This window comes from Aotus nancymaae, unplaced genomic scaffold, assembly GCF_030222135.1.
Source record: "Aotus nancymaae isolate 86718 unplaced genomic scaffold, 86718_ANA_hifiasm-v0.15.2.pri h1tg000038l, whole genome shotgun sequence".
Taxonomy (NCBI): domain Eukaryota; kingdom Metazoa; phylum Chordata; class Mammalia; order Primates; family Aotidae; genus Aotus; species Aotus nancymaae.
In genome coordinates this window covers 5,890,180-5,913,622 of record NW_026988452.1, presented here as the reverse complement: position 1 = coordinate 5,913,622, position 23,443 = coordinate 5,890,180, and the positions used below count along the sequence as shown (strand labels likewise).

The 23,443-nt window shown below is 49.5% G+C and overlaps 1 protein-coding gene across 1 annotated transcript in view; it reads left to right on the top strand.

Annotated features, from left to right (window-relative positions):
* Nucleotides 1–1,575: 1,575 nt before the first annotated feature.
* ITGA9 (integrin subunit alpha 9) overlaps nucleotides 1,576–23,443 on the top strand; it is a 362,228-nt gene continuing 340,360 nt past the window's right edge. Inside the window, exons 1-3 of the mRNA XM_021666559.2 lie at nucleotides 1,576–1,760; nucleotides 20,087–20,214; nucleotides 22,331–22,437. Of these exons, the coding sequence (XP_021522234.2) occupies nucleotides 1,576–1,760; nucleotides 20,087–20,214; nucleotides 22,331–22,437 (420 nt within the window). The remainder of the gene's footprint in view (nucleotides 1,761–20,086; nucleotides 20,215–22,330; nucleotides 22,438–23,443) is intronic.

Below are 23,443 nucleotides of genomic sequence, written 5' to 3'. Positions count from 1 at the left end.
ACACCCTTTGGCAGCCCAGAAGAGAAAAGGGCAGAGGAAATGGGACAGAAAGGGTGAGAGGAGAACTGACCTGGATGTCTAGAATGGATAGGATTTTTTTTCCAGTTGAAGAGGGGTAGGCAGATTTCAGGAAGAAAGACCGGTGTTGGAGAAGGAATAGATGTGTGTGAAAATCCCTGCTGGACAGGCTCAGAGGACAGCTAGAAGTTGTGTGTGGATACATTGCAGGGTTTGTGGGAAGTGGGGCGGGAAAGGGGCGTAAAATGGGGCTGGAAAAGGAGATGGAGCTTCCATGTGAAGGTATGCTGAGGAGGTCTGGCTCCATCTTGTAGGCAGGAGAAGAGGGTGCGGGCGGGGGGCAACAGGAAGCTTTTAAACATTACCCGAGCTCTGTTGTAGAAGTAAAAAGTGGAAAGAAGAGAACACAGGCAGGGAAACCACAATAGTGTGGTCAGACTTCGGAAGGATAGCAGTCAGTTCAGTGGGAATCCTGAGTTTGAGTAGTCAAGTTCACAGAGACGGCAGGTAGAAAGGTAGCTGCCAGAGGCTGTGGGTGGGGGTAGGGGTAAGGGAAAGAGGAGTTATTGTTTAGGGTGTAAAGTCTGTTTTCCAAGATGAAGAGTTCTGGAGATGGAGGGCGGTGATGGCTGCATAACATGCATATACTTAATACCCCAAACTGTACAGTGAAAAATGGTGAAGATGATAAACTCTCTATTACGCATGTTTACAGTGACACCGTTGAGTGCACGCAGACCCTGCTGGACTCCAGCCACAGAGCTCCTATTCAGCAGGGCTGAGTGGGACCTGAGCATCTGCATTCTGCCAAGTTCCCAGATGATGTTGCTGCTGCTGGTCCGGAGACCGCACTTCGGGAATCACTGGTGTAGGAGAGCAAGTGACTAGAATATGGAGGGGAGCTCTGCTCGCTTCCACGTGGCTGCTATTGTTATTAACAACAGCCGGCGTTCACTGAGCGCTGCTCCTGCAGCTGATCTCACAACTGGGTGAAGGAGCAGCGGGCGCGCAGGGCTAGACTCTGGAGTCTAAACTCGCTCTTCACTCAGGTTGCTTTGGACCTTGCTGGTTGTGAGACTGGGAGGGAAAGCGAGACCTAAGCAGCGAGACAGGCCCCCAGGGCCGGCCGAGCCTGTAGTGCCGGGGCGCAGGGGGGAGGCGGCAGCTCCGGGCGTCCCGCGGGTCGCGGGACCGACTCCCGCCCGGGAAGTGCGCGGGGCCCGCGGCCCGCAGGGGGCGCTGCCGCGCCGTCCGGCCTCCGCCGCCCGGGCCGCCCACCCCGCGGGCGCGCCCCTCCGCAGTCCAGCGCCGCCCGGCCCGGGACCCGCTTGCACAGACTTCTCGGGCCGACCGAGGACGCCGACCGCTCGGGGCCGCGCCTGTGCTCGCCTGCGCGCCCGCTCAGCCAGCCGTCCGCACCCCGGCGCCCGCATCCCGCCCGCCTCCGGGCGCAGAGCTCCCGCCCCGGGGGCGCTTCCCGGCCGTCGGTGGACCCCGCGGCCCGCGCGCTCTGCGCCCCGCTCGCCCGGCAGAGCGGAGGGCGGCAGCCGGCTGGGGATGGGCGGCCCGGCTGCGCCGAGGGACGCCGGGGGGCTCCGTGCGCTGCTGCTGGCGCTGGTGGTCGCGGGGGTCCCCGCGGGCGCCTACAACCTCGACCCACAGCGCCCCGTGCGCTTCCAGGGCCCCGCCGACTCGTTCTTCGGCTACGCGGTGCTGGAGCATTTCCACGACAACACGCGCTGGTGAGTGTCCGCCCGCTCCGCGACCCCGGCCCAGCGGCCACCGCCCCGGCCCCGGGCCCGCCGCCGCCGCCGCCTTTCCGGCCTCTTCCACGCCGCCGTCCCGAGGGGGCGATTTAAATGTCTCCGCTGCGCGCGGCTTGGCCGCCGGGGGAAGGCGGGAGAAGGGAGGACGCCGTCCGGGGCCCGCGAAGGTCGGGGTCGGCGCCTGGAGGCGGGCGGGGCTGTCGGGCGCCTCCCCCGGGTCCCAGCCCCGAGCGTGCGGGGAGCGCCGTTAGAGTTGCCTCCTGGGCCGCCCGGCTAGACTCGGCTTCGCTCTCCGGATCGCAGAGTAACTTGGCTCCTCTGCCCCTGAGCGGCCGCATGGGCCCGGCGAGCCTCCCGAACCTCGCCGGGCCTGGGTGAGTCCGGGCACTGGAGCTGCACCCCTCCCCGGTTTTGGGGAATCCCTGAGGAAGGAGTGTAGCGTCTCCAGCGCCGCTGCGCGGGGTGGTGCTCCCCAGGGGCAGGGCGTCTGGGATCCCTCGGGGCGCGCTGGAGCCCTGAGGCCCCCCCACCCGCCCCTACAAGACCCTTGATAGAAGTGGGGTGGAGAAGCTCCTGGATATAGGGAAGAGGAGGGTAAGGCAGCACCTCCGAGTGACAGAGGTGGGGCAGGTAGGTGTTTCTTGGGGCAGCCCGAGTCTCTTCTCATATGGACCAATTCCACCTGGAGACTTTCACCAGAAGCCTTAAGAGAGAGACGTGTTTCTGTAGAGGCCAAGGGGTCCAGTTGTCCTCTGAGTCCGGAGGGTTGGGCCTGAAGAAGGTGGCGGCTCTCCCCCATTAAGCATCATCAGCTGAGTGGTACAGAGCTTGTGACCAACTCCGGCGGAGAAGCACGAAGGGGAGGTTGGTGCCCTCCTTGGCCACTTCCCCTGGACCAGAGGGATTAAACAGCCACACAGTGGTCACTTCTCGATAGGAGAGAGAGGCTGCGAGAAGTTCTCCGTTCAAGGCCGTCCCTCAATGGGGACCCAGGTGACAGCCAGGCCGGGGTTGACTTTATTGTGTAATCAGCCTGAGCGTCCTTAGGGGTGGCAGGCAGGGAGGTCGAGGTCACTGATGCCGGTGCTCTCAGCATGAAGTTATGCAGGAGAGTCACTGCTCTGTATTGGACAGAGGCTGATGGAAAAGGGTGGTTTGTGGATGGCAGAACTCGAGCATTCCTGGAAAAGGGGACTCCGGGAGCAGCCCACTAAGAATCATGCTGTTTGGGAGATCAGCCTCCAAGAGAACCGTTTTCGAAGTCCTCCCATAGCTCTCGCCCACCTCCACATCCCCGCATCTCATTTACTCCAGTTGCTGGGTTTAAGACCCAGTGTCTGTTCTTACAGTTGTCAATTTCCCCTTTTAAAGCAGAGCGGGCTGAAGGCTTTTTCTATGTCCTGCAGACTCAGGGTCTGCGGCTGAAGAACACATCCCAGATCCCCACACTAGGCACCAAGCACACGGGAAGCTCTGTCACAAATGGGTGGGCGGCTGTGGACAGGGGACTGCTGAGAAAGGGCGGGCAGCGGAGCAGGCAGCCAAGCCAGCCGGAGCATTGTGTGTGATCTGCAGGCTGAGGCTGGCTCAAGTGCGTGGAGCTCTCTGACAGCTAGAGGGAGAGAGGCCAGGCTACTGTCACTGTGGATTTGCATGGGCCACAGGTCAAAGCCACCCGGGCTGGGAAAGGAATGAGGAGAGCAGATCTGACAGAAAAGGTGTTCAGCCTACTTTGTTTTAAAAAGGGGTTGAAGAAAAGCTGTGTGACATGAGCAGATTTGGCCAGAGTCAGAAAAGACAGTCTGGCCTTCAACTTGGTACCCAGGGTCAATGGTAGGGAGTCAATGGTGTGGAGCTGGGCAGTACCGCTGTGCGTTGCCTTGTTGCCAGCTGAGATGTGGGACTGGCATTTCAGGGGTCCATGGGAACCCAAGCAGCTGGGCTGCCGGGCTCCAAAGTGCCCCTTCTCGTTCTGATACAAGCTGGCTGCTCTTTGCACTGGAGTGCTTGTCCCTGTAGCTGCTCAGGCACCACCTAAACTCTACTGAAATCTTTTAAACATAACTGTTCTTTTTCCTCCCGCCCCCACCACCTTACCTTAACTTTTTCTTCTCCCCTTGATTTCTGTTCTCCTGATGTTGTTTTCGAGTATTTCCCTCCCCATCCTTTTTCTCGTTCCCCTTTCTCCCAATATTCTTTGTCCTAGACTTTGACTGTCTTGCTAAGCTGCGGCCTTTGAAACGAGCGACTTCCAGCATCTCCTTGTTTCTCCTTTGTCTTTCCTCTAGAGGCTAGACTCACTGTGAGAGGCTGCTGAAACTTAAGCCAAAGGCTTCTTGCTTATACAGGGTCCTATTAATGCCCTGTCCCCAATTTTATAATTGTATATTAATTTTCTTAAAGGTAGTCACCCTAAATTTATAAGATCAGGACCTGGGAATTCTGCATTTGCCCTAAGTCTGTACCTTAACATCAACTCTGGGGCTGGTTGCTTTTCCCGACTCTGGGATTGGTTGATTGACTTAGTGACCGATTGTTGGTCGCTTACTACTAAGCAGAACCTGAGCCCTGGATCTTCTAGCCATGCTTGAGGGACATGTTGGTCATTTTCAATTATTCGTGATTGTAAACAGCAGCAGGGGTAAATAACCTTTAACGAAACCCTTGAGGACAATCTTAATTATTTCCTTTGAATAAATTCCTAGGCTTAGAATTGCTAGGTCAGAGAGGATGGCAGCAGCTTCAAGGCATTCTCTATGTATTACCAAAGTGCCAGTGAAGCGTGTGTACTTTAGAAAAATGCATTGATTTATTCAGACGCTGGAGGCTTAGAGTAGTTTTGCAAAGGGCTGCTCTAGTGCAATGGAAGAGTAGAGAACCTACATGGGAGTGACTGAAAAGGATCAAATACTAGTCGGAATGAGTGGGGAAGGTAAAATACAGACATGCAAGGGAAAAGCAGTATAGCAAAACTGAAAGGAAAAGAAGACCCGTTCATTAAGCCTTGTGTCTGATGTCTCTCTTCTTGAAGAAATTTTTCTTGGTTACTTAATTCAGTATTTTGCAGTCTAAGATGCTTGTTTCATGCTAATCAACCACCTGTTTAACGGGTGAAAAAATGTGTTGTCTATAGGGAAAGGGAGAGAGAAGAATGTTCTGGAAGTGGCAGGAGGAGAGCCCAGACACCAGAGTCAGCATGGACTCTGCAGGCAGCAGAATGAGCGTTCCCGTGTTGAGGAACCTGTGGGTGTACATCTCAAAGCAGATGAACGAGCTCTGTTGGTGGAACTAGCACTTCTCTAATCCTATAACTAAGCATTTCTCTCGATTATTTTGTAGCTCAGAATTGTCTCTAATCGGAGGGTCCTAGATCCCTGTGTAAGGGTGGGGGCGATCTTGCTTTTCCCAGCCCTGGTGACTGAACCCAGCTCTGTAGCCATATCACACTGAACACAGAGCCCCAGACCCAGCTTCTCTGAGTACTTGCTTGAGTGGTCTCTCTGTCACTGTGCTCTGGGCAGTGAGGACTGTCCCATGGCTAGATGGACCAGCGTATCCTGGACAGTGTTCCAGATGATGTTTGTATCAGTTGGGATACAAACGTGCAAGTGACTCAGTTTTCTTTTTTTCTAGTAACACCCAGCGAGTGTCTGCCTGCCCAGAGCCAGTTCCTCTCCTATAGCCCCCATCCCCGAGTCGTCTGGCACCCTTTGAACAACGACAGTAGGTGCCAGGGAACATGGACAAAGCCGATTTCTGTCCCCTTCCTGTAGACATGGACCAGTTCCTCAGCTGCAGGGCTGGCAACTGTAACACCCCGTGATATAAATAAACACGGCCTGGCTGGCGTGCGGCCTCCAGAGCGGACGTCTTTCACATCCCTCCCCATCCCTCCTCCTCCTCCTCTGCCCCAGACGCCCTGGAGTCCAAAGTGGTTGGGTGCACTGGCTTCCTTTCTGGAGACGTGCTTCCTGCTCCCTCTCCTGGGACACATCAAGACGGCGGTGCTCAGGCACAGAGCGAGTGCTCGGAAATGGAAGATGCACCGGGCTTTTTGCTTCGTTAAGGTTGTCAGAGCATTGCTCAGTGAGGAATAGGAGGCAGTTCCAAGCCAAGGAGAACATAACATCCCGATTTGCATGAAGGTTGAGAATTAAAAGAACAAGTTCGACAGTTCTGGTGAGCTGTCTGATGTAGTCACCACTAGCCAGATGTATTGCTATTTAAATTAGCTAAAAATAAAATTTAAAATTCAGCTTCTCAGTTCCACTTGCCACATTTCAAGCACTCAGTAGCCACATGGGGCTAGTGGCTACTGTATTCAACACAACACAGAGAGAACATTTTCATCATCATGGGAGGTTCCACTTGGCAGTGTGGGTTGAGAGCAATGATGTCAGTCTTAGACAAGGATCAAAAGGAGAGGTAAGAAAAAGAAAAATGAAGCTGTAACATATTTGAGTACTAAAACTGAAATAGACATCTGAAATATTACAGTGCTTACCTCTAACTAAAAATTGTTGCCCACCAAAGAGGTTGAATTGTCTTTCCGCTCATAAAATACTGCAGGGCCTGGTCAGTGTTTAGAGCTTGGGGTTCAAGAATGAAGACTTTGCTCACAATCTGAAAGATGAGAAAATTGTGGGGTTCTAGTCATGTGTCTCAAGCGAAGTGTAAGCTATAGGCTCTGATGGGGAAGAGGCTTGTCCTCAGGCAGGCATGGGTTGTTCAGAGGGGCAGAAGAGAACCTCCTGTGAAAGGAAAACCTTTAGAAGGGGAGTCCTGGGATCACAGACCCTGCTGCCCCTGGCCACAGACCCAGCAGTGGTGGTGGGAGCCCTGCCTTCTCATAACCTCCGTGGCGGCATCTTTGCAGAGTTCCTCTGTCCTGTGCCAGGCTCTAGGGGAAGGTGTAGGTCCACTTCCTCGTTTGAATTTTCTGGAAATGGCTTTTTCAGACCTTGTTCCTGGCCCTTACTCACCCTACAGAGCCTGCTTTCTCAAGCTCTCAAGAAGGGACAACGCATATGTGAGGCCTGAGTTCTAAGGGGATCCAAAAAGCATGTTCTCGGGGTTTCTGGGATATTTCTCTGACGATCTGGAGAAGCTGGCAAGGGTGCTGTTTTCTGAGCTAGTGCTGAATGCTGGCTGGGGGCAGAGGCAGCTGTCTTGCCCAGTGGAGAACCTTCCAGGGCAAGAAGACCGTCTTGTCTCAACCAGTCATTGACAGCCCTGAGTGTGAGAGTGTGAAGGGCCGGGCCCTAGCCAGCTCTGATTCCCTGGTGACGTGCTGCTGTTAGGAAATGGTCTCCTGATAACTTCTATTGTGATTTGTCCAGGGAAAATGTTTTCACATCTGTTGAAAGAAGCCATGGTGTTCTCTGAAATTTCTTGCTTTCAAGGGGTTGCATGTAATTTTAACAACCAAAATGAATTTTATCAGATAGTATCTGTGTAATTTTAATAACCAAAATGAATTTTATCAGATAGTATCTTGTAGATGGTATCTACAAGAGGTCAGATGCTTTCACAGGCATGATATTCTTTAGTTGTTGAATCTTTGTGACATCCTGGTGAATGGTTTCCCGTTTGCTGACTGGGGAACTGAGGCTTACTGAGTTACGTGCGTTGTTCAAGGCCCACCCCAGCCTGAGAGATCAATGCACATTCTCTGGGGGGCCTGTGTCAGTTTGCATCCTCTAGGAAACAGATGTTAGGACAGAGATAGGAGTGTGAGAGGATTGTTGGGGGCGGGTATCGCCTGTGAAAGAGAAGTGGGGAAGAAGTCGGTTGGAGCAGAGAGGACTTCCGACTCTGCAGATCTGATTAAAGTCTCACGCAACTCAACAGGGACCACTGGGCAGAAATGGCTGTTCTCTGCCAGGGTCAGGCATTGGCTGGAGCTGTCTGGGAAGAGCACAGCCTCAGCTGGAATCCCGCATCAGATCCCAAGAAAGCTGCAGCTGGAGGCTGTCAGCTGACAGTCCTCCTTGCGGCTGGACAGCATGAGGTGACCCACACCTGTGTGGCTGCCTGGAGCCCGCCATGCGTGAGTCACTGTGTCGGGAGGGTGTGAGGTGTGCTCCTTGGCTTGCAGTTTAGCTAGGGGTCATCTGTGTTTGCTCATCCCACTGTAATCAGTGTGCAGAGTGTTAGGATTGACAGTAGGGCCATTGGAACTGACCCAGAAACAGAACCCTGAGCAATCATGCCACCAGCTGACTTGCAAGGTGCCTTTCTTTCTGATGTCAGTGAAGTCACAAGTGATGGACTTCAGAAGAAAGGAGCTCTGCCTTACACTGCGCCATAGAGGTCTCTGAACTGCAAATCGTTTTAGCCAGGTGGATTTGGTGACCAACCAAAGCAGTATAAAATGTTTTATCCCAACCTTCGTTTTTCCAGAGGGAGTCTGGGAAGCCAGTGTGGGTCCAAGATTGGGAAAAATCTAGAGTCTTTGAAACCACAGGTTCACTTGGCCACCGATGTCTTCTCTGAGCAAAAAGAACTTCTGTGTTGAGTTTAAATTAGCGACAGCAGCAACAATGTACCTCTTGATACTTAATAGATGTCAAGGCTACCTGCATGCTGTACTCATACCAGCTCACTTAATGTTCCCAGCAGTCATTTCAGCTGGTAGCCATTTGGGCTTCCGTAACAAACTGTCATATACTGGGCTGCTTATAAATGACAGAATTTATTTTTCACAGATCTAGAGCCTTGGAAGTCCAAGATCAAGGCCCCAGCAGATGTGCTGTCTGGTGAGCTCCCGTTTCTTGGTTCATAGTTAGTGGTATTCTCACTCTAAGCTCACACGGTGAAAGGAGTGAGGGAGCTCTCTGGGGCCTTACATTTGTAAGGGCACTAACTTACTCACAGGTTATAACCTCATGATCTAATCACCTCCCGAAGTCCCCACCTCCAAATAACATTACCTTGGGGTGAAGATCTCAACATATACATTTTGAAGTAACACAAGCATTCAGTCTGTAGCAGCTGGCTATCATTTTATCCTTATTCAAGGATGGGATGCTGAGGCACAGAGGCAGTATTGCCCAAGTCAAATGGCTAATGAGTCATCGAGCACAGGCCTGTGTGTGCCTTTGCCTGTCCAGGCTGACTGCCTCTCAGGAAGTCAAGAATCTGAGTTCGGGGGTGTCAGGGAACTCACACATCTGTCTTGTGAGGTTCTGTTCTGCATGCTTTCCTGGAAAAGTCACTGAATTGCAATAGCAGTAGCTTCTCTGCAGTTCCCTTTGGGGACGCTTATTCATGACCCACTGGCTACCCTTGAGGGGATGCTAGGGTTCTGTTTTCTGGAGATGTTTGGTCACCCAGTGATTCTGCCAGGGACATTTGAAGTGCCTCCTCTCACACCAAGTCTGTCTGGCATGAAGGCAGAAGTGTTCCAGGAAAGATGGAGTATTCTGCTGTATTCCCTGTATCCGCCTAACCCCCCCGGGCTGCTTTGTTACCATCCCTCCATTCACTCTGAGTTCTCCTGGCTCCCACCGCTTGTTTAGGAAGCTCTGAATTGGGGAAGGTAGCCAGCCACGGTGGCCAGTATTTCAGATTCACTCCTGGGTTTGTAACTTTATTCAGGAAACCCACGCAGAGTCAGACTTTCTGCACCAGTGGCCAACAATATGTGAGAGGATGATTTGTATCCCCAAATATTTGAACATTTAAAAAAAGGCATGAATGGGCACAAAAAGTTAGAATGAGTAAGAATTAGTATTTGATATACAACGAGATGACTATAGTCAACAATAGTTTGATTGTACATTTAAAAATAATGAAAAGAGAATCATTGGATCGCTTGTAACACAAAGGATAAATGCTTCAGGTGATAGATACCTCATTTACCCTGATGTGGTTATTACATATTACATGCCTGGAACAAAATAACTCATACACCTCATATATATGTACCTACTGTGTGCCCAGATCTTTTAAAAAAAATAAATTTAAAAAGCATGCAACAAATCTCCTCCATCCTAGCTGATCTCTTGGTGTGTTAAGGCCACCTGGGAGATGACCTTTCCTACCACTTCCTATCTAGTGTCTAAGTGCTGTGATGTATGCGGACCCCGGAGTAACCTGGTGTTGTGCAGGACACACCAGTAGGCAGCACTGCAGAGGGTCCTGGCACCTCTTTTGCACCAGGACAGGTCCCAGAAGGTGGATGTTCCAGATTCAGCTGAGTGGAGTTCTTCCTGTCTCTACCTTCACTGAGTCCCCTGGTTCCACAGCAGCAACCAGAACCATGATTTCTGGCATAAAAGGGGCCACTGCTGAGATGCACAAGTGTCTGGTGGCCAAGAGAGTTGGGCTTCAGCATTAGCCCTGCCCCCAGCCTGCCTTACTCAGCCCCCTATTTAGGAGCCCTGTGATCTTGGCCAATTACTTCAGTTGTTTGAACCTCAGTTTCCTTTTCTGTAAAGAGTAATAAGGGTATATTCCTCATCAGGTTGGTGGGGGCATTCAATGAGATGATGTCTGCAAAGCCCAGAGCACAGCACATGGCACACAGTAAGCCCTTGATAGATGCTTGTAGTTATTTCTCTTGTTATTTCATCTGATTTATGAAACTCATGCTCTTTTTCATCCTGACTTGAGATGCTGAGTTTTATTTCATTATTTTTGTTCATTCATTTATTTATTCATCAAACTTTGAGTGTTGACACCCAACACTGAAATGAATGAGATATACTTACATAGACACGCTCTTCGTTATGTGTGGCCTCTAACATTTTCATTATGCTCTACGTAAATCTGCATTTTTGTGCATTCATTTACACCCTGTCTGCTTCCAAAAAGGATCTGAGATGGCTACTTTTAATGGAGATCTTTGGGATTGTAAGTCCTGGAATTTTGCATGCCTCTTTCTTCTCTGTGCCTTTGGAGAGCCAGGCAGCAGATGGGAGGCCACCCTTGTTATGGGAGCTCCAGCTCCACCCCAGGCTCCAGGTAAGTCTGGGAGGGAGAGCTACACTTCCAAGGTGGGGCGCTTTTTAAAAAAGTAAATGTGAAAGTATTGGCACATTTCTCTAAAAAAAATTATCACAAGAAACCAACAAGACGATATCAAGGCTTTTTCTTAGGTCTGCCAGAAGTCTGCAGCTTGTTCCACCCCTTGGATTTTAGTGTTCACTTGATGCTTTCAGATGTGGAAGGAAAACCTCAGTCCTTTTGCCATGCCTCCTTCTCCAGCTGCCTCCCTCAGTGTGTCTGACCAAGCCCCAGGCCAGGTCAGCAGCCTCTGAGGACCCTTCACTCCCTGACACAGAAGCTGGGAGCCAATGTCACACCAAGGTGGGACCCTGCTCCCGTTCCTCTGCTTTTCCCAGTTGGGCAGGGACTCCACTGATTTCATTCTCTGACTTAGCACTATGTGGTATGGATTGTCCCCCTCTGCCTCCATCTATTTACTCTAACCTAGGCTCTCCAGGATAAAAATTATTATTGCCAGCCTTTTATGAATACTACCCATGTGCCAGAAGCAGTGTTCACAGTCCCCTCTATGCACAGGGGGCACAGGGGGCTACCACTGCTGAAGCACAGAGAAGCTAAGTCACTTGTCCAAGGTTACCCAGCAAGTAAGTAAATTACAGAGTTGTGCTTTGAATCAAGGTGGGCCTAATTTAATGCTAAACTGACCATCCTCAGGGTTAGCCATGCTGCCTCCCTACCTCCACCTCCATCAAGCCCCTGTCCAAGGTATCAGGTTCCTAAGAAAAAAGGAGAAGAGCCCTGAAAGGCCTTCTTTGGGGAGCATTTGTGTCTGCTCTTGGCCTTGCAGATAAAATACCCTAATCTGCTTTTGCAAGTCAGGCCATCCTGGGGTGCATGTCCCCCAAACACTTTCATCTGCCATTTCCTTTCATGCCTCATCACTGCCCTGGGAGGGGGATCATGCATTTGTTATTACCTTTGTTTTAGAGAAAAGGAAAGGAAGGGTCAGAGTGGCCAGGGGACTTGTCCAAGGTCACATAGCTGTAGCTGGCACACTCCTGGGTGTGACTTCAGGTGTACTCTTCAGGGCTTATTCTACCACTCCAGCCTGCCTGTCCCCTCTCAGGGCCCTCAGTAAGTCTGTGGTCCTGGTTGGGGATAAGATTCCTTTGAGGGAGGGAAAGGAGACCAGGTAGCTAGAGGAGCCATGGTGATAATTGTCAGCTGCAGAGTTGGATAATTGGTTTGAACTCAGTAGGAATTAGTGGGCAATGGAGTTACCATGGTCCAGTTTCCTTCAGAAGTGGCATGCCTTTGCTCGATGATGTATCTGTTTTCTATCACCACAATATTGCTGCATAACAAACCATCCCCAAACTTAGTGGCTTAAATCAACCATCACTTGTTAGCTCATTCTGTGGTTGGCAACTTAGGTTGGGTTCAGCTGAGTGGCTCTTCTGTTCTCTACAGAGCTCACTCATGCATCTGTGGTCAACTTCTGGGATGGCTGGTTGGCTGGCTGGCAAATGATGGCTTCAGCTGGGAGGGTTTATCTGTGCTCCACGTGGCTTCCATCCTCTAGCAGGCTAGCATGGGCACATACACATGGTGGTTGGGCAAGGTACCACAGAACATTCAGAAGCTTACATGATTTCTTGAAGCCTAAGCTCAGAAGTCAAACCATACCTATTGTGCCACATTCTGCTGGCCAATGTAAGTCACAGGGCCAGCCCACATCAAGAGGAGGTAGAAACACATTTAATTTCTTGACAAGAGAAGCTGCAAAGTCACATTGAAAAGAGCAGTGATACAGGAAGGATGGGGAATTGTGGCCACCTTTGTAATATATTACTGGTGGTGAAAGCATCCTGGCTATCCCTGAATTACTGTGACAGTCTGAGTAAGTTCCTGCCCAGCACACCAGAAAAGGGACCAAGGTTCTATTAACCTAACTAGCAAACACAGAGAGAGGATCTCTAAAAGAAAATGTTTACTCAGGAATAGGGCATTGCAGTGGGAATACGTGTATCACAGTAAACTGTGTGCATATTCAGGGAGGTAAAGGAAAACAAAGGCTTTTAAAGGAAAAAATGAGGATTACATAATTGTTTTGAGATAATTATCCTTGGATACAAGGATCAGTAACAAGGATGGCACCAGTTTGAGGCTGGACAGAGAGTTGCTAGGTAGATTTCCTCACAGAAAGGGTGTGTGTGTGTGTGTGTGTGTGTGTAAGGTTGTGCAAGATTGGGCTTTGTGCAAGATTGTGTTTTTGCAGAATTTTTTGTGATAGTTCTTGTTATCAGCTATTTATGCATGAAAAGCTTCCCTTCATGGCCTTCCACAGCTTTGTTTGTCAGGATTATTATTATTTTTGAATACAAGTGACTCTATTTTGATTCTGACAACCTTTGCAGTTCTAAGGACCTATGAGCTTGTGGGTGCTGCCAGGAGTTGGAGCTGGGACGAGTTGAGTGTCAAGGTGTTTGGCCTTCCACTTACTGCCCACCATCCTAACATTTCTTTGAGCACCTACTTTGTAGCAGGCACTATGCTGGGTGTTTTATAAACATGCTTTTGCTTAAACCTTACAAGAAACCTTCTTAGGTACATTTTTATTCCTGCTGTTTTACAGAAGAGGAAACTGAGGCTCAGAGTAGTTAAGACACTTGACTAAGGCACACAGCTTGTGAGCAGCAGAGGTGGTTAAACCCTGTGTTACTGCCTGTGCTTCTTACATTTTATCACCATGAATAACCTTCCCACAAAGCTTAGAAGTCAGGTAGAACTATTGGCTTAAAACCCCTAGAAAGCAGTCAGTATCCACTGCTTCAACACCAGGAGACTCAGTTTCCCCAATTATAAGAAGAGCTTCTGAGGCCTTTCAGGTTCTGTGGCTCCGCTGGGCAAGCATTGGTCCCTAGTGGGCCTCCTTCCTCTGGAAATGAAGGGTTTGGTGTGGTCAGAGCACCAGCTCTTCTGTTACTTCAGCCTGGCCTGCTTTCTGCCCAGTGAGGGATGTGGACAATTCCTGGGGTTTCCCCATGGTGGACACACAGCAAAGAATTCGACTCATGTAACCAAAACGTGGGTTCCTGGGGAAGCTTTGGCTTTGCGTTCAAATGCCTGAAAGCAAACCTAATGGGTTTAAAGTTTTTAATCCATGGTTACTATCCTTGATCTGGCTATAATGTTGCCTGTGGAATTGCTGCTGTGGCATTTGTGGGGAGGGAGAGACTCTTTGAGACACCGTCAGTTCTCGGTTCTGCCCAGGGAGGCAGCTGCGGCTCAGTCTTTCTCTGTCACTCACTCTCCAGGGAATTTACCTGCAGATTACCCTAAAAACGTGAGAGAGGTTTAGAGCGAGGTGGGCAGCTGGAATGGAGCCTTCACAGCCAGCTTGACCACACACAGGGAGCTCAGGAAGCAGCTCTCTTTGTTGGAAGAATGCAGTGCATTTAAACTGCCACACCAGGAGGGAGTTTGGAGAGGCTGAAAAGAGCACCCCATTGGACACAGACACTCTGGGTTCAAATCCCAGCTCTGCCACTCACTGGTAGTGTGACCTAACATCTCTGAGTGGAAAACACACAAGAGGCTGCCTGACAGGATGGCTGTGAGCAAGAAAGCACCCTTGTGAGCATAACCAGTGCTGGTGACTGAACCGACGCGCCCGCACTTCCAAAGCACTGCTTATTAAGAGAGGCAAACCTCTAGTTAACGCCATGACAGCAGCATCAGTGCTTTGGAAAAGCAAGGTGATTGAAATTCACCTGGAGTCACCTGAGCCTGATGGGGACGAGAAGGCCTTCTTTTCTAAGTCCCAGCATGTCCTTTGACATGACGGAGCTTTCCCATCAAAGTTCTCACTTCAGAGCTGCCCTCAAAGGCTCACTGGGGCTTTCCCAGGTGGGGGTGTCATATGTGAGCAGCTGGCACCAGAGGGGGCACTGGGTACCTGTTGGTTCCCCTTTCCTCCTTTCTGGCTGATGTGGGGTGGGTAGAATAGGGAATGGTGATGTATTTGACTACTGGGGTGCATGCTCCAGCTTGGCATCTTAACATGAACAACCATCATAACCTCCTCTGGCCACCTGCTTCCCTGTCTGTAAAATGGGGATGGTATTAGTATCTCCATAAGGTTGCTGTGAAGACTGAATTTGATCCTGCCCATAATGAGCCTCACCCAGCACCTGCACACTCTATGTGCCTGCTATATGCTGGTTGCCCTAATTAGAAATTTAGAGTCCTGCATTGATGAGAGGACTTTAAAAGGCCTTTGAGGCCAGGCGCAATGGTTCACACCTGTAATCTCAGCACTTTGGGAGGCTGAGGCAGGTGGATCACCTGAGGTCAGGAGTTCAAGACCAGCCTGACCAATATGGTGAAACCCCATCTCTACTAAAAATACAAAAATTAGCCAGGTGTGGTGGCGTGCATCTGTAGTACTCAGCTAGTAGGGAGGCTGAGACAGAAGAATCGCTTGAACCCGGGAGGTGGAGGTTGCAGTGAGATTGCGCCATTGCGCTCTAGCCTGGGCAACAGAGCGAGACACCATCTCAGAAAAAGCCTCTGAAGTTTGTGGCATCTTTAACTGGGGATGGGATAGGAGGAGGGCCTCGCTTCTCAAGGGCGTTCTCTTCTACTGGCTCCAAATGAACATAATTATTTGTAATCAGTTTAGGTGGTTACATCGTACTTCTTAGACTATGAATCACCTGGAGAGCTTGTTAAACTGCATTCTGATTTAATGGGCTGGGGCCTAAGATTCTGCATTGCCAACAAGCGCCAGGTGTTCCCCATGCTGCTGGTCCAAGGACCACACTTGAAGTAGCAGCAAAGCAGAGAAGCAGCTTGATTCTTTGTTGATGGGAGCCTGTTGGTGGGGACACTCAGGCCCTTTTATGTGGTAACCACAGAGGAAGGGAACATTGTCTTGTCGGGAGTACTGGGAGAGTTGGGGCGCTGTTTGAAGTGGCTAGGATGTCTTTTTATAACTCAGCAGGTGGCATCTTTTCAGTGGCTTGTTCTGAACTCTGGGCCACGGTAATCTCTCTATCCCTTGGGATCAGCCTGGTAAGCAGCCAGCTGAATTAACTTCAGAAAAGACTCACTCGTGGGCTGGGCTGTGGTGCAGTCTTGCTGGAAGTGGCCTAGGTACAGAGCAGTGCCGGGCTGTGGGGGAAGCCACGCTGTTGTGTAAACACCGAGATACAAGCACATTCCCGTGTGCCGCTCCGTGAGTGTCACGCACGTGTGTGTGTGCATGCCCCCTTATCTCTATCCTCATTTTCCATTGCACAGGATTTGGGAAAAACCTACCATCTGGCCAGCTGATCAGAAGTTTTTAACTGGGGGTTGTTATCAGGGTTGGAATCAGCCATTGTTGTTAGAACCGTTGAGTACTTGGGCTTGGAAGGAAATAATAATTCCGTAGGTTCCTTTCCACTTTAGATTTTGATGTAAACTTTGTCCCCCTCAGTCTTGGCTCTAGGCTGGAGGAAGCAGAGCCTGGGAATTAAGCTCTCCAGGGTCCCTTCCTCCTTAGACAACCTATGAATCTGTGTCTGCGAATTTGGAGCAACGGCGCTATCTGAAATTTCCAGGGTTCTCGTGCTGCTTTGGGGGACACAGTGGAGGAAGAACCTGTTGTTTCTTGCAGCATTTCCATTCCCTTGGACGCGATGAATTCTCCTGTTAATTTTTTTGTGATTTTTGTAAACTAAATTACAGGTGGCAAGTAGTCACTGTGCTGATGTAAATTTGGAGTTGGTGGGAATTTTGGGACGCAGCTCTGTGGCTCTGGGGTTTTTGAGCGGAGGAGGTATTTTATGCTCCCCAGGTCTTAGAACGTGACCTGTGGAAAGGCTGAGGATGTTAAGGCAGTTTAGACAGGGCAGACTGCTAATTCTTCTCACCTGTGAAAACAGCTGCTCTTACAGAGCGCAATCCTTGACTTGCCCCAGTGGCTCTAAAGCTCAGGCTCTGGAGCAAGGGGGGGAATTGATCCCTTAATGTGGCTTTCTTCTCACTGGAGTTTTGTTTTGTATGTCATCATGCATTTGAGTTAGAGCGGACAAGCGCCAGCCAGACTGCTCTTGTGTGGGTGAGGGAGGCGATGTGGTCTGTCTGGGAAAGCGCTGGCTTCAGTTTCCAAAGGGCTGTGGGTTCCAGCCCTGCTTCTGCGTGGGAATTCTGCAGTTGTGCCCAGCAAGCACCTGGGAAGGAGCATCCCAGGGCATCACTGAGGGGCCGCAGGGCAGCCTGGATGCCAGCATCACTGGGAGCCTCGCTTCTCTCACTCCCCAGCGGGGCATCTTCCTCGTGGAATCAGGTACAGACCCTCCAAGACTGACCTGGAAGGAGACACTTCAGTGAGGAGTGGGTCTCCCTGGCTCTTTGTACCCTCAGATTCTTCAGGTTCTAGATGTTGAGTTGAGCTCAGGGCAGTGAGAATTAAGATGGGACCCCCACACCTTCCCTTGAACCTTGACACCATGTCTCTGAGCCAGGTTAGTGATGACATCCCTTGTGATACCTGCCAGCCTTTGCCAGAGTCCCCTTGGAGGGCCTCAGACTTCAGTTGTGTGATGTGGAGGCCCTGTTTGTCTTCTCCTTTGCCCAGCCAGAGTGTTGCAGGAGGAGCAGCAGCATTCTGAGGCCCGGGTGCAATGAATGAGATCCCAAGATGAAGATGGTTTTCAGGACAGAGGGAGGGGAGCCTGGGTGAACTTCCTACATCCGCAGGGAAGCTGCCCAGGGTCATCCTCACCTCTGCTAAACGCCTTTTCTACAACTACATAATATAGAATGCACTTTATTCTGAGGCATGTGGGAGATGATCTATTTCATGATACAAAACCCTCACGAGGTGAATTCCCTCTCCTTTCTAGGCAGCTGGAGATAAGGAACAACGCATGTTCCCGCTGAGCAGCGGCTTGGCGTTTTCTACTCTTTGAACATGAGTGCAAAGCACAAACCATGCCTAATTAGTGTTGTTTGGTATTCTTTGCTATCGATCTTCTGTTGACTACTTTCCAGAAACGATGCATAAAACTGTAGGTCAAAATTGTTTTTGTGCCATCTGGAGGGGAGCTTACCGCTGTTTCCCCGTGTTCTGCACTCACACAGGCCCAAACTGCCTCTGCTGTCTTCTGGGTGTGTCTTTCCCCTTTTCTATAGCCAGGGGATGCTCCTGCTGGGGATGGCCCACACCTGGAAGCTTTTCAGATCACGATGGAGGATGCAGAGGCTCATTCTCGCTCCTGTTAGCATGCAAACAGTTCTATTTCTGTTTTGCAGTGGGAGAGAGGATGCAGTTTATAATTCCACACTGCTGCTATTTTTTTTTCCTGTTTGCCTCTAAACGTCCATGCTGTATGTGTGGTGGGGCATAGGAGGAGGAGGGGGAGGCAGAAGGGAAATAGCGTCTCTAAATTTTGTTATTGAAATAACACATGCAGGAAAGTGTCCATATCATATACAGTTATCACAAATTTGTATAACATCACTCAGGTTGAATGACAACATTTTCAACACCCCCAACAATCCCCCTCCCTAATTACAACCCCGCTTTCTCCTCTCCAGAGGTAACCATTACGCTGCCTTCTAACACTATAGTTAAATTTCAGATGCTTTTGAACTTTAGATAAATGGAATCAGACTGTGGGTATGCTGTTGTATCTGGCGTCTTTTGTTCGGTGTTGTATTTGTGAGATTCATCTCTGTGGTTGCAGTTGAATGCTGTTCATTTGTTTTCATTGCTGCATAGAATTCTTTTTTTTTTTTTTTGTCACCCAGGCTGAAGTGCAGTGCCGCTATCTCAGCTCACTGCAACCTCTGCCTCCTGGCTTCAAGCGATTCTCTTACCTTAGCTTCTCAAGTAGCTGGGATTACAGGCACCCACCATCATGGCCAGCTAATTTTTTGTATTTTTAGTAGAGACAGGGTTTTGCCATGTTGTCCAGGCTGGTCTTGAACTCCTGAGCTCAGGCGATCTGCCCACCTCGGCCTCCCAATGCTGCATAGGATTCTGCTGTATTGCTATACCGTGATTTACTTATCCACTCCAGCACTGATGGGCCTTTGGGTTTCTTCTTGTTTTTTTTCCCCAATATTATGTATGCAGCTTTGAATGTTTTGCACGTCTCCTGGTAGAAATGTATGCATTTCTATTAGGCATATTCCTAGAAATGGAATTGCTGGGTTAGGCATGTTCCTAGAAATGGAATTACTGTGTCAAAGGGTAGGTGCATGTTGAGCTTTATTAGAGCTGAATTGCTGAGGCCGGAATTGCTGAGGAATTGCTGAGGCCGGGCGCGGTGGCTCACGCCTGTAATCCTAACACTTTGGGAGGTTAAGGCGGGTAAATCACAAGGTCAGGAGATCGAGACCATCCTGGCCAACATGGTGAAACCCCGTCTCTACTAAAAATACAAAAAAATTAGCTGGGCATGGTGGCGGGCGCCTGTAGTCCCAGCTACTCGGGAGGCTGAGGCAGGAGATTTGCTTGAACCCGGGAGGTGGAGGTTGCAGTGAGCTGAGGTTGCGCCACTGCACTCCAGCCTGGAGCCTGGCGACAGAGTGAGACTGTCTCAAAAAAAAAAAAAAGGAATTGCTGAATAGTTTTCCCAGTGGTTTTAATGGTTTACACTCTCACCAGCAGTGTGTGAAGGTTCTAGTTACTCTGTATCCTTGTCAGCACGTGGCATTTCCAGTCTTTTTGGTTGGTATTTCCAGCCTTCTGGTTGGTATGAAGTTGAACTTCTCTGATAACTAACATAGTTGAGCACCTTTTCATGCATTTATTGGCCATCTGGCTATTTTCTTTCATGAAGTATCTATGCACATCTTTGGCCTATTACTCTATTGACTTGTCTGTATTTTTCTTGTTAATAAATGAGGAGTTTTAAAAAAGATTTTGGACAGGAACCCTCGGTTGGTCGTATGTGTTCCCACGCATCCATCTCAGTCTCCCGAGGAGCTGCGACTAACAGTGTGCACTGTCACACCTGCACAGTTTTTTGTATTTTTTTCTGAAGATGGGATTTTCCGTGTCATCCAGGCTGGTCTGGAGTTCCTGGGCTCAAGCAATCCACCCACCTCGGCCTCTCAAAATGCTGGGATTACAGGCATGAGCCACCACGCTCAGCCTCCTTAAGCTTTAACGGCCTGGGGAAGATCTCACAGGTTTCACTGTAGGGCCTCTCCCCCAAGCCCACACGGCAAAGCATAATAATATGATTTTCAAAGTGAGCGCGCACACAGCCCACCCGTGGCTAATACTTAGCCATCTGCCTCCTATTTTCTTATCCTAGGTTGTGACAGAATGCCTTTTTCTCTTGCTGCAGGGTCCTTGTGGGTGCACCAAAGGCAGATTCCAAATACAGCACCTCAGTGAAGTCCCCTGGGGCTGTGTTTAAGTGCCGTGTTCACACCAACCCCGACCGGAGATGCACCGAGCTGGACATGGCGAGAGGTGGGTGAACGTTAGTTACTGCTGCGGAGGAAATGCCTCTGTTCCATTACAGCTTACTCTTTTTCTTCCCAGGATGGCCTGATCATTCACCCGCTCATCCATCCTTCCCTCCTTCCCTCCCTCCCTCTCTCCTTCTCTCCGACAAACAAGTTTCGAGTACCTAATAGTTACTAAGCACTGGGATACACCAGTGAACAACCAGGATCCTGCCATCTCGAGCCCCATAAGTTAGTGGACAAAAGTGACATTAAGACAAGTAATTGAGTGAGAAAAGACCAGAGGGAAGGCAGGTACTTGATTCAGTCTAGATCGCAGGATCAGGAAAGGTCTGGGACCTTTCGACGTGATTAGAAGGTTGCGTAGTCGTCAGCTGGGCAGGAGCAGGAAGCACAGCCTCTAAGCAGAGGTGCCATTTGGAAGCACAGAGCGAGGTGGTGCAGCTGGAGAGGGAGCCGGGATGGTGGAGCACAGCAGGGCGGCAAGGCAGGCCGGGGCCAGGCTACGCGGGGCTTGGCAGGCCGGGGCCAGGCTACGCGGGGCTTGGCAGGCCGGGGCCAGGTACTGGAATTTTACTCTGTGTGTGAGTGGGGAGGCCATTGAAATCAATTTTAGGTGTTACATTTTAACTAGGAAAGATATGATAAGATGGATGTTTTTAAAAGCTCACTTTGGGCTGGGTGTAGCGGCTCATGCCTGTAGTCCCAGCACTTTGGGAGGCCGAGGTGGACAGATTGCTTGAGCCCAGAAATTCGAGACCAGCCTGGGCAACATGGCGAAAGCCCATCTCTACTAAAAATACAAATATTAGCTGAATGTGGTGTGTACTGTAGTCCCAGCTACTCAGGAGGCTGAAGCAGGAGGATCACTTGAGCCCAGGAGTCGAGGGTGCAGTGAGGTGAGATTGCGCCACTGTACTCCAGCCCGGGTGACAGAGCTGAGAATTCTGTCTCCAAAAAGATAATAAAATAAAATAAAAGCTCACTTTGATCTAGTGAGAAATAAAACATCTTTGGAGTCAGTTGGTTCTGACTGGGTTCAAAGCCCAGCTGGGACTGATTGGGAATGTCCTATAGCTTCTTGGGCCTCAGTTCCCTCACTTTCAGAATCAAGACTGAGATACCTACCTCATGAGGATGGTCTTGAGAAGATTAAGTGACATAATCCAGGTGAGTTCACAGAACTGTGCTGGGCACATCAGTACAAAGGAGCTATTTTGTTATAATCATCACTACAAGCATTGCTTTCTCCGAAGTCTTTTTGCATCAAGATTTTCTAATTTGTTTGTTAGTTTGTTTTTTGGAGACTGAGTCTCACTCTGTCACCCAGGCTAGAGTGCAATGGCGCAATCTCTGTTCACTACAACCTCTGCCTCCCAGGTTCAAGTGATTCTTCTGCCTCAGCCTCCTGAGTAGCTGGGATTACAGGTGGCATATGTCACCACCCTCGGCTAATTTTTGTGTTTTTAGTAGAGTCAGGGTTTCGCTGCATTGGCCAGGCTGGTCTCAAACTCCTGGCCTCCAGTGAACCACCCACCATGGTCTCCCAAAGGGCTGGGATTACAGGCGTGAGCCACCATGCCCGGCCAAGATCTTGCTTTGCCTCTTTCCTTGAGAAAACCTTGCCATGTGGTTGGGTGCAGTGGCTCATTCCTATAATCCCAGCACTTTGGGAGGTTGGGGTGGGTGGATCACTTGAGGTCAGGAGTTTGAGACCAGCCTAAGCAACATGGTGAAACCCCGTCTCTACTGAAAATACAAAAATTAGTGGGATGTGGTGGTGCACGCCTGCAGTCCCAACCACTTGGGAGGCTAAGGTAGGAAAATCATTTGAACCTGGGAGGCAGAGGTTGCAGTGAGCCAAGATTGTGCCACTGCACTCCAGCCTGGATGACAGAGAGAGACTCTGTCTCAAAAAAACAAAAAACGAAAAACAAAACAAAAAACCCAGTTATCTGAATTAAACTGTGCGGTACATTGTGATGGAGTTGACTTACATTTTGTGGAAAGTTCCTTATTTCCTCATGGGTAATAACATGGGAGCTGTGGACCACCCTTTGAAAAGCAGCCAGCAGAACATCACTGCTCACCCAAGCCTGGCTCTCCTCCTTTGCTTCCAGGGAAGACTCGGGGCACGTCCTGCGGAAAGACCTGCCGGGAAGACCGCGATGATGAGTGGATGGGGGTGAGCCTGGCCCGGCAGCCCAAGGCCGATGGCCGTGTGTTGGTGAGTCCTCCTGGGGCTACCATGGGAAGGGGGTGGCACTCTGAGAATGAATGGTCTGTTAGGAAGGCTGAATGGCGTGGTGACGAGTACATGGCTTTGAGTTTGCTTATTCTGGACTACTGCTTAGACAAATGGCTTATCTTCTTATTTTCTTTATCTGTCAAATGTGAATAATGTCTGTCTCAAAGTGCTGGGATGTGGCTATTGAAAAATCATGTGAAAAGTGCTTTGTATATCTCATTCATTACATAGGTGTGTGTGTGTGTGTGTGTGTGTGTGTGTGTGTGTCTTATAATTTACCTACAATACACAAATCTTAAGATTACAGTCTTGATTTTCACAATTGTACACACCTGTGTAACCATATGCCCACCAAGATATAGAATATTTCCATCATCCCAAGTCTCCTAAGTCCCTTTTCAGCTGACTCCTCCCACCCGAGAAAACCAGTACTGTGATTTGTATTACACATTACTTTTGCTTTTTCTAGAACTTTGCGTAAATGGAATCCTACAGTGTATGCATCTTTCACTCAAAATAATATTTTCTGGAATTAATCCATGTTATGTATCAGTAGTTCATTCCTATTTATCTCTACATAATACTACATTTTATGAAATAAATGTTATTTTTAACTATTCATTTATTGGACTTCCAAAGTGCCTATGATGTATTCTGATCCATAGGTGCTTTGAGGGAGATAAAAAGAAAAGCCTTTGCCTACTCCTGAGATCCTGGAGTTGTGCTGTGTAGTAAGGTAGCCACCAGCCCCGTGTAGTTATTTAAACTTAAATTTATCCAAATTAAACTAGAAATTGTTCTTTAGTCATATTAGCTGCATTTGAATTGCTCAATAATCACAAACGGCTACTGGCTACTCTATTGGAAAGCACAGAGAGAATATTTTCATCATCACAGAAACTTTTATTGGACTCAACACAAAAGGAACTTCTAACTGCTGCAGAGGTTTTTGTTTTTGTCAAATTTTCCATTTTTCCTTTAAAGT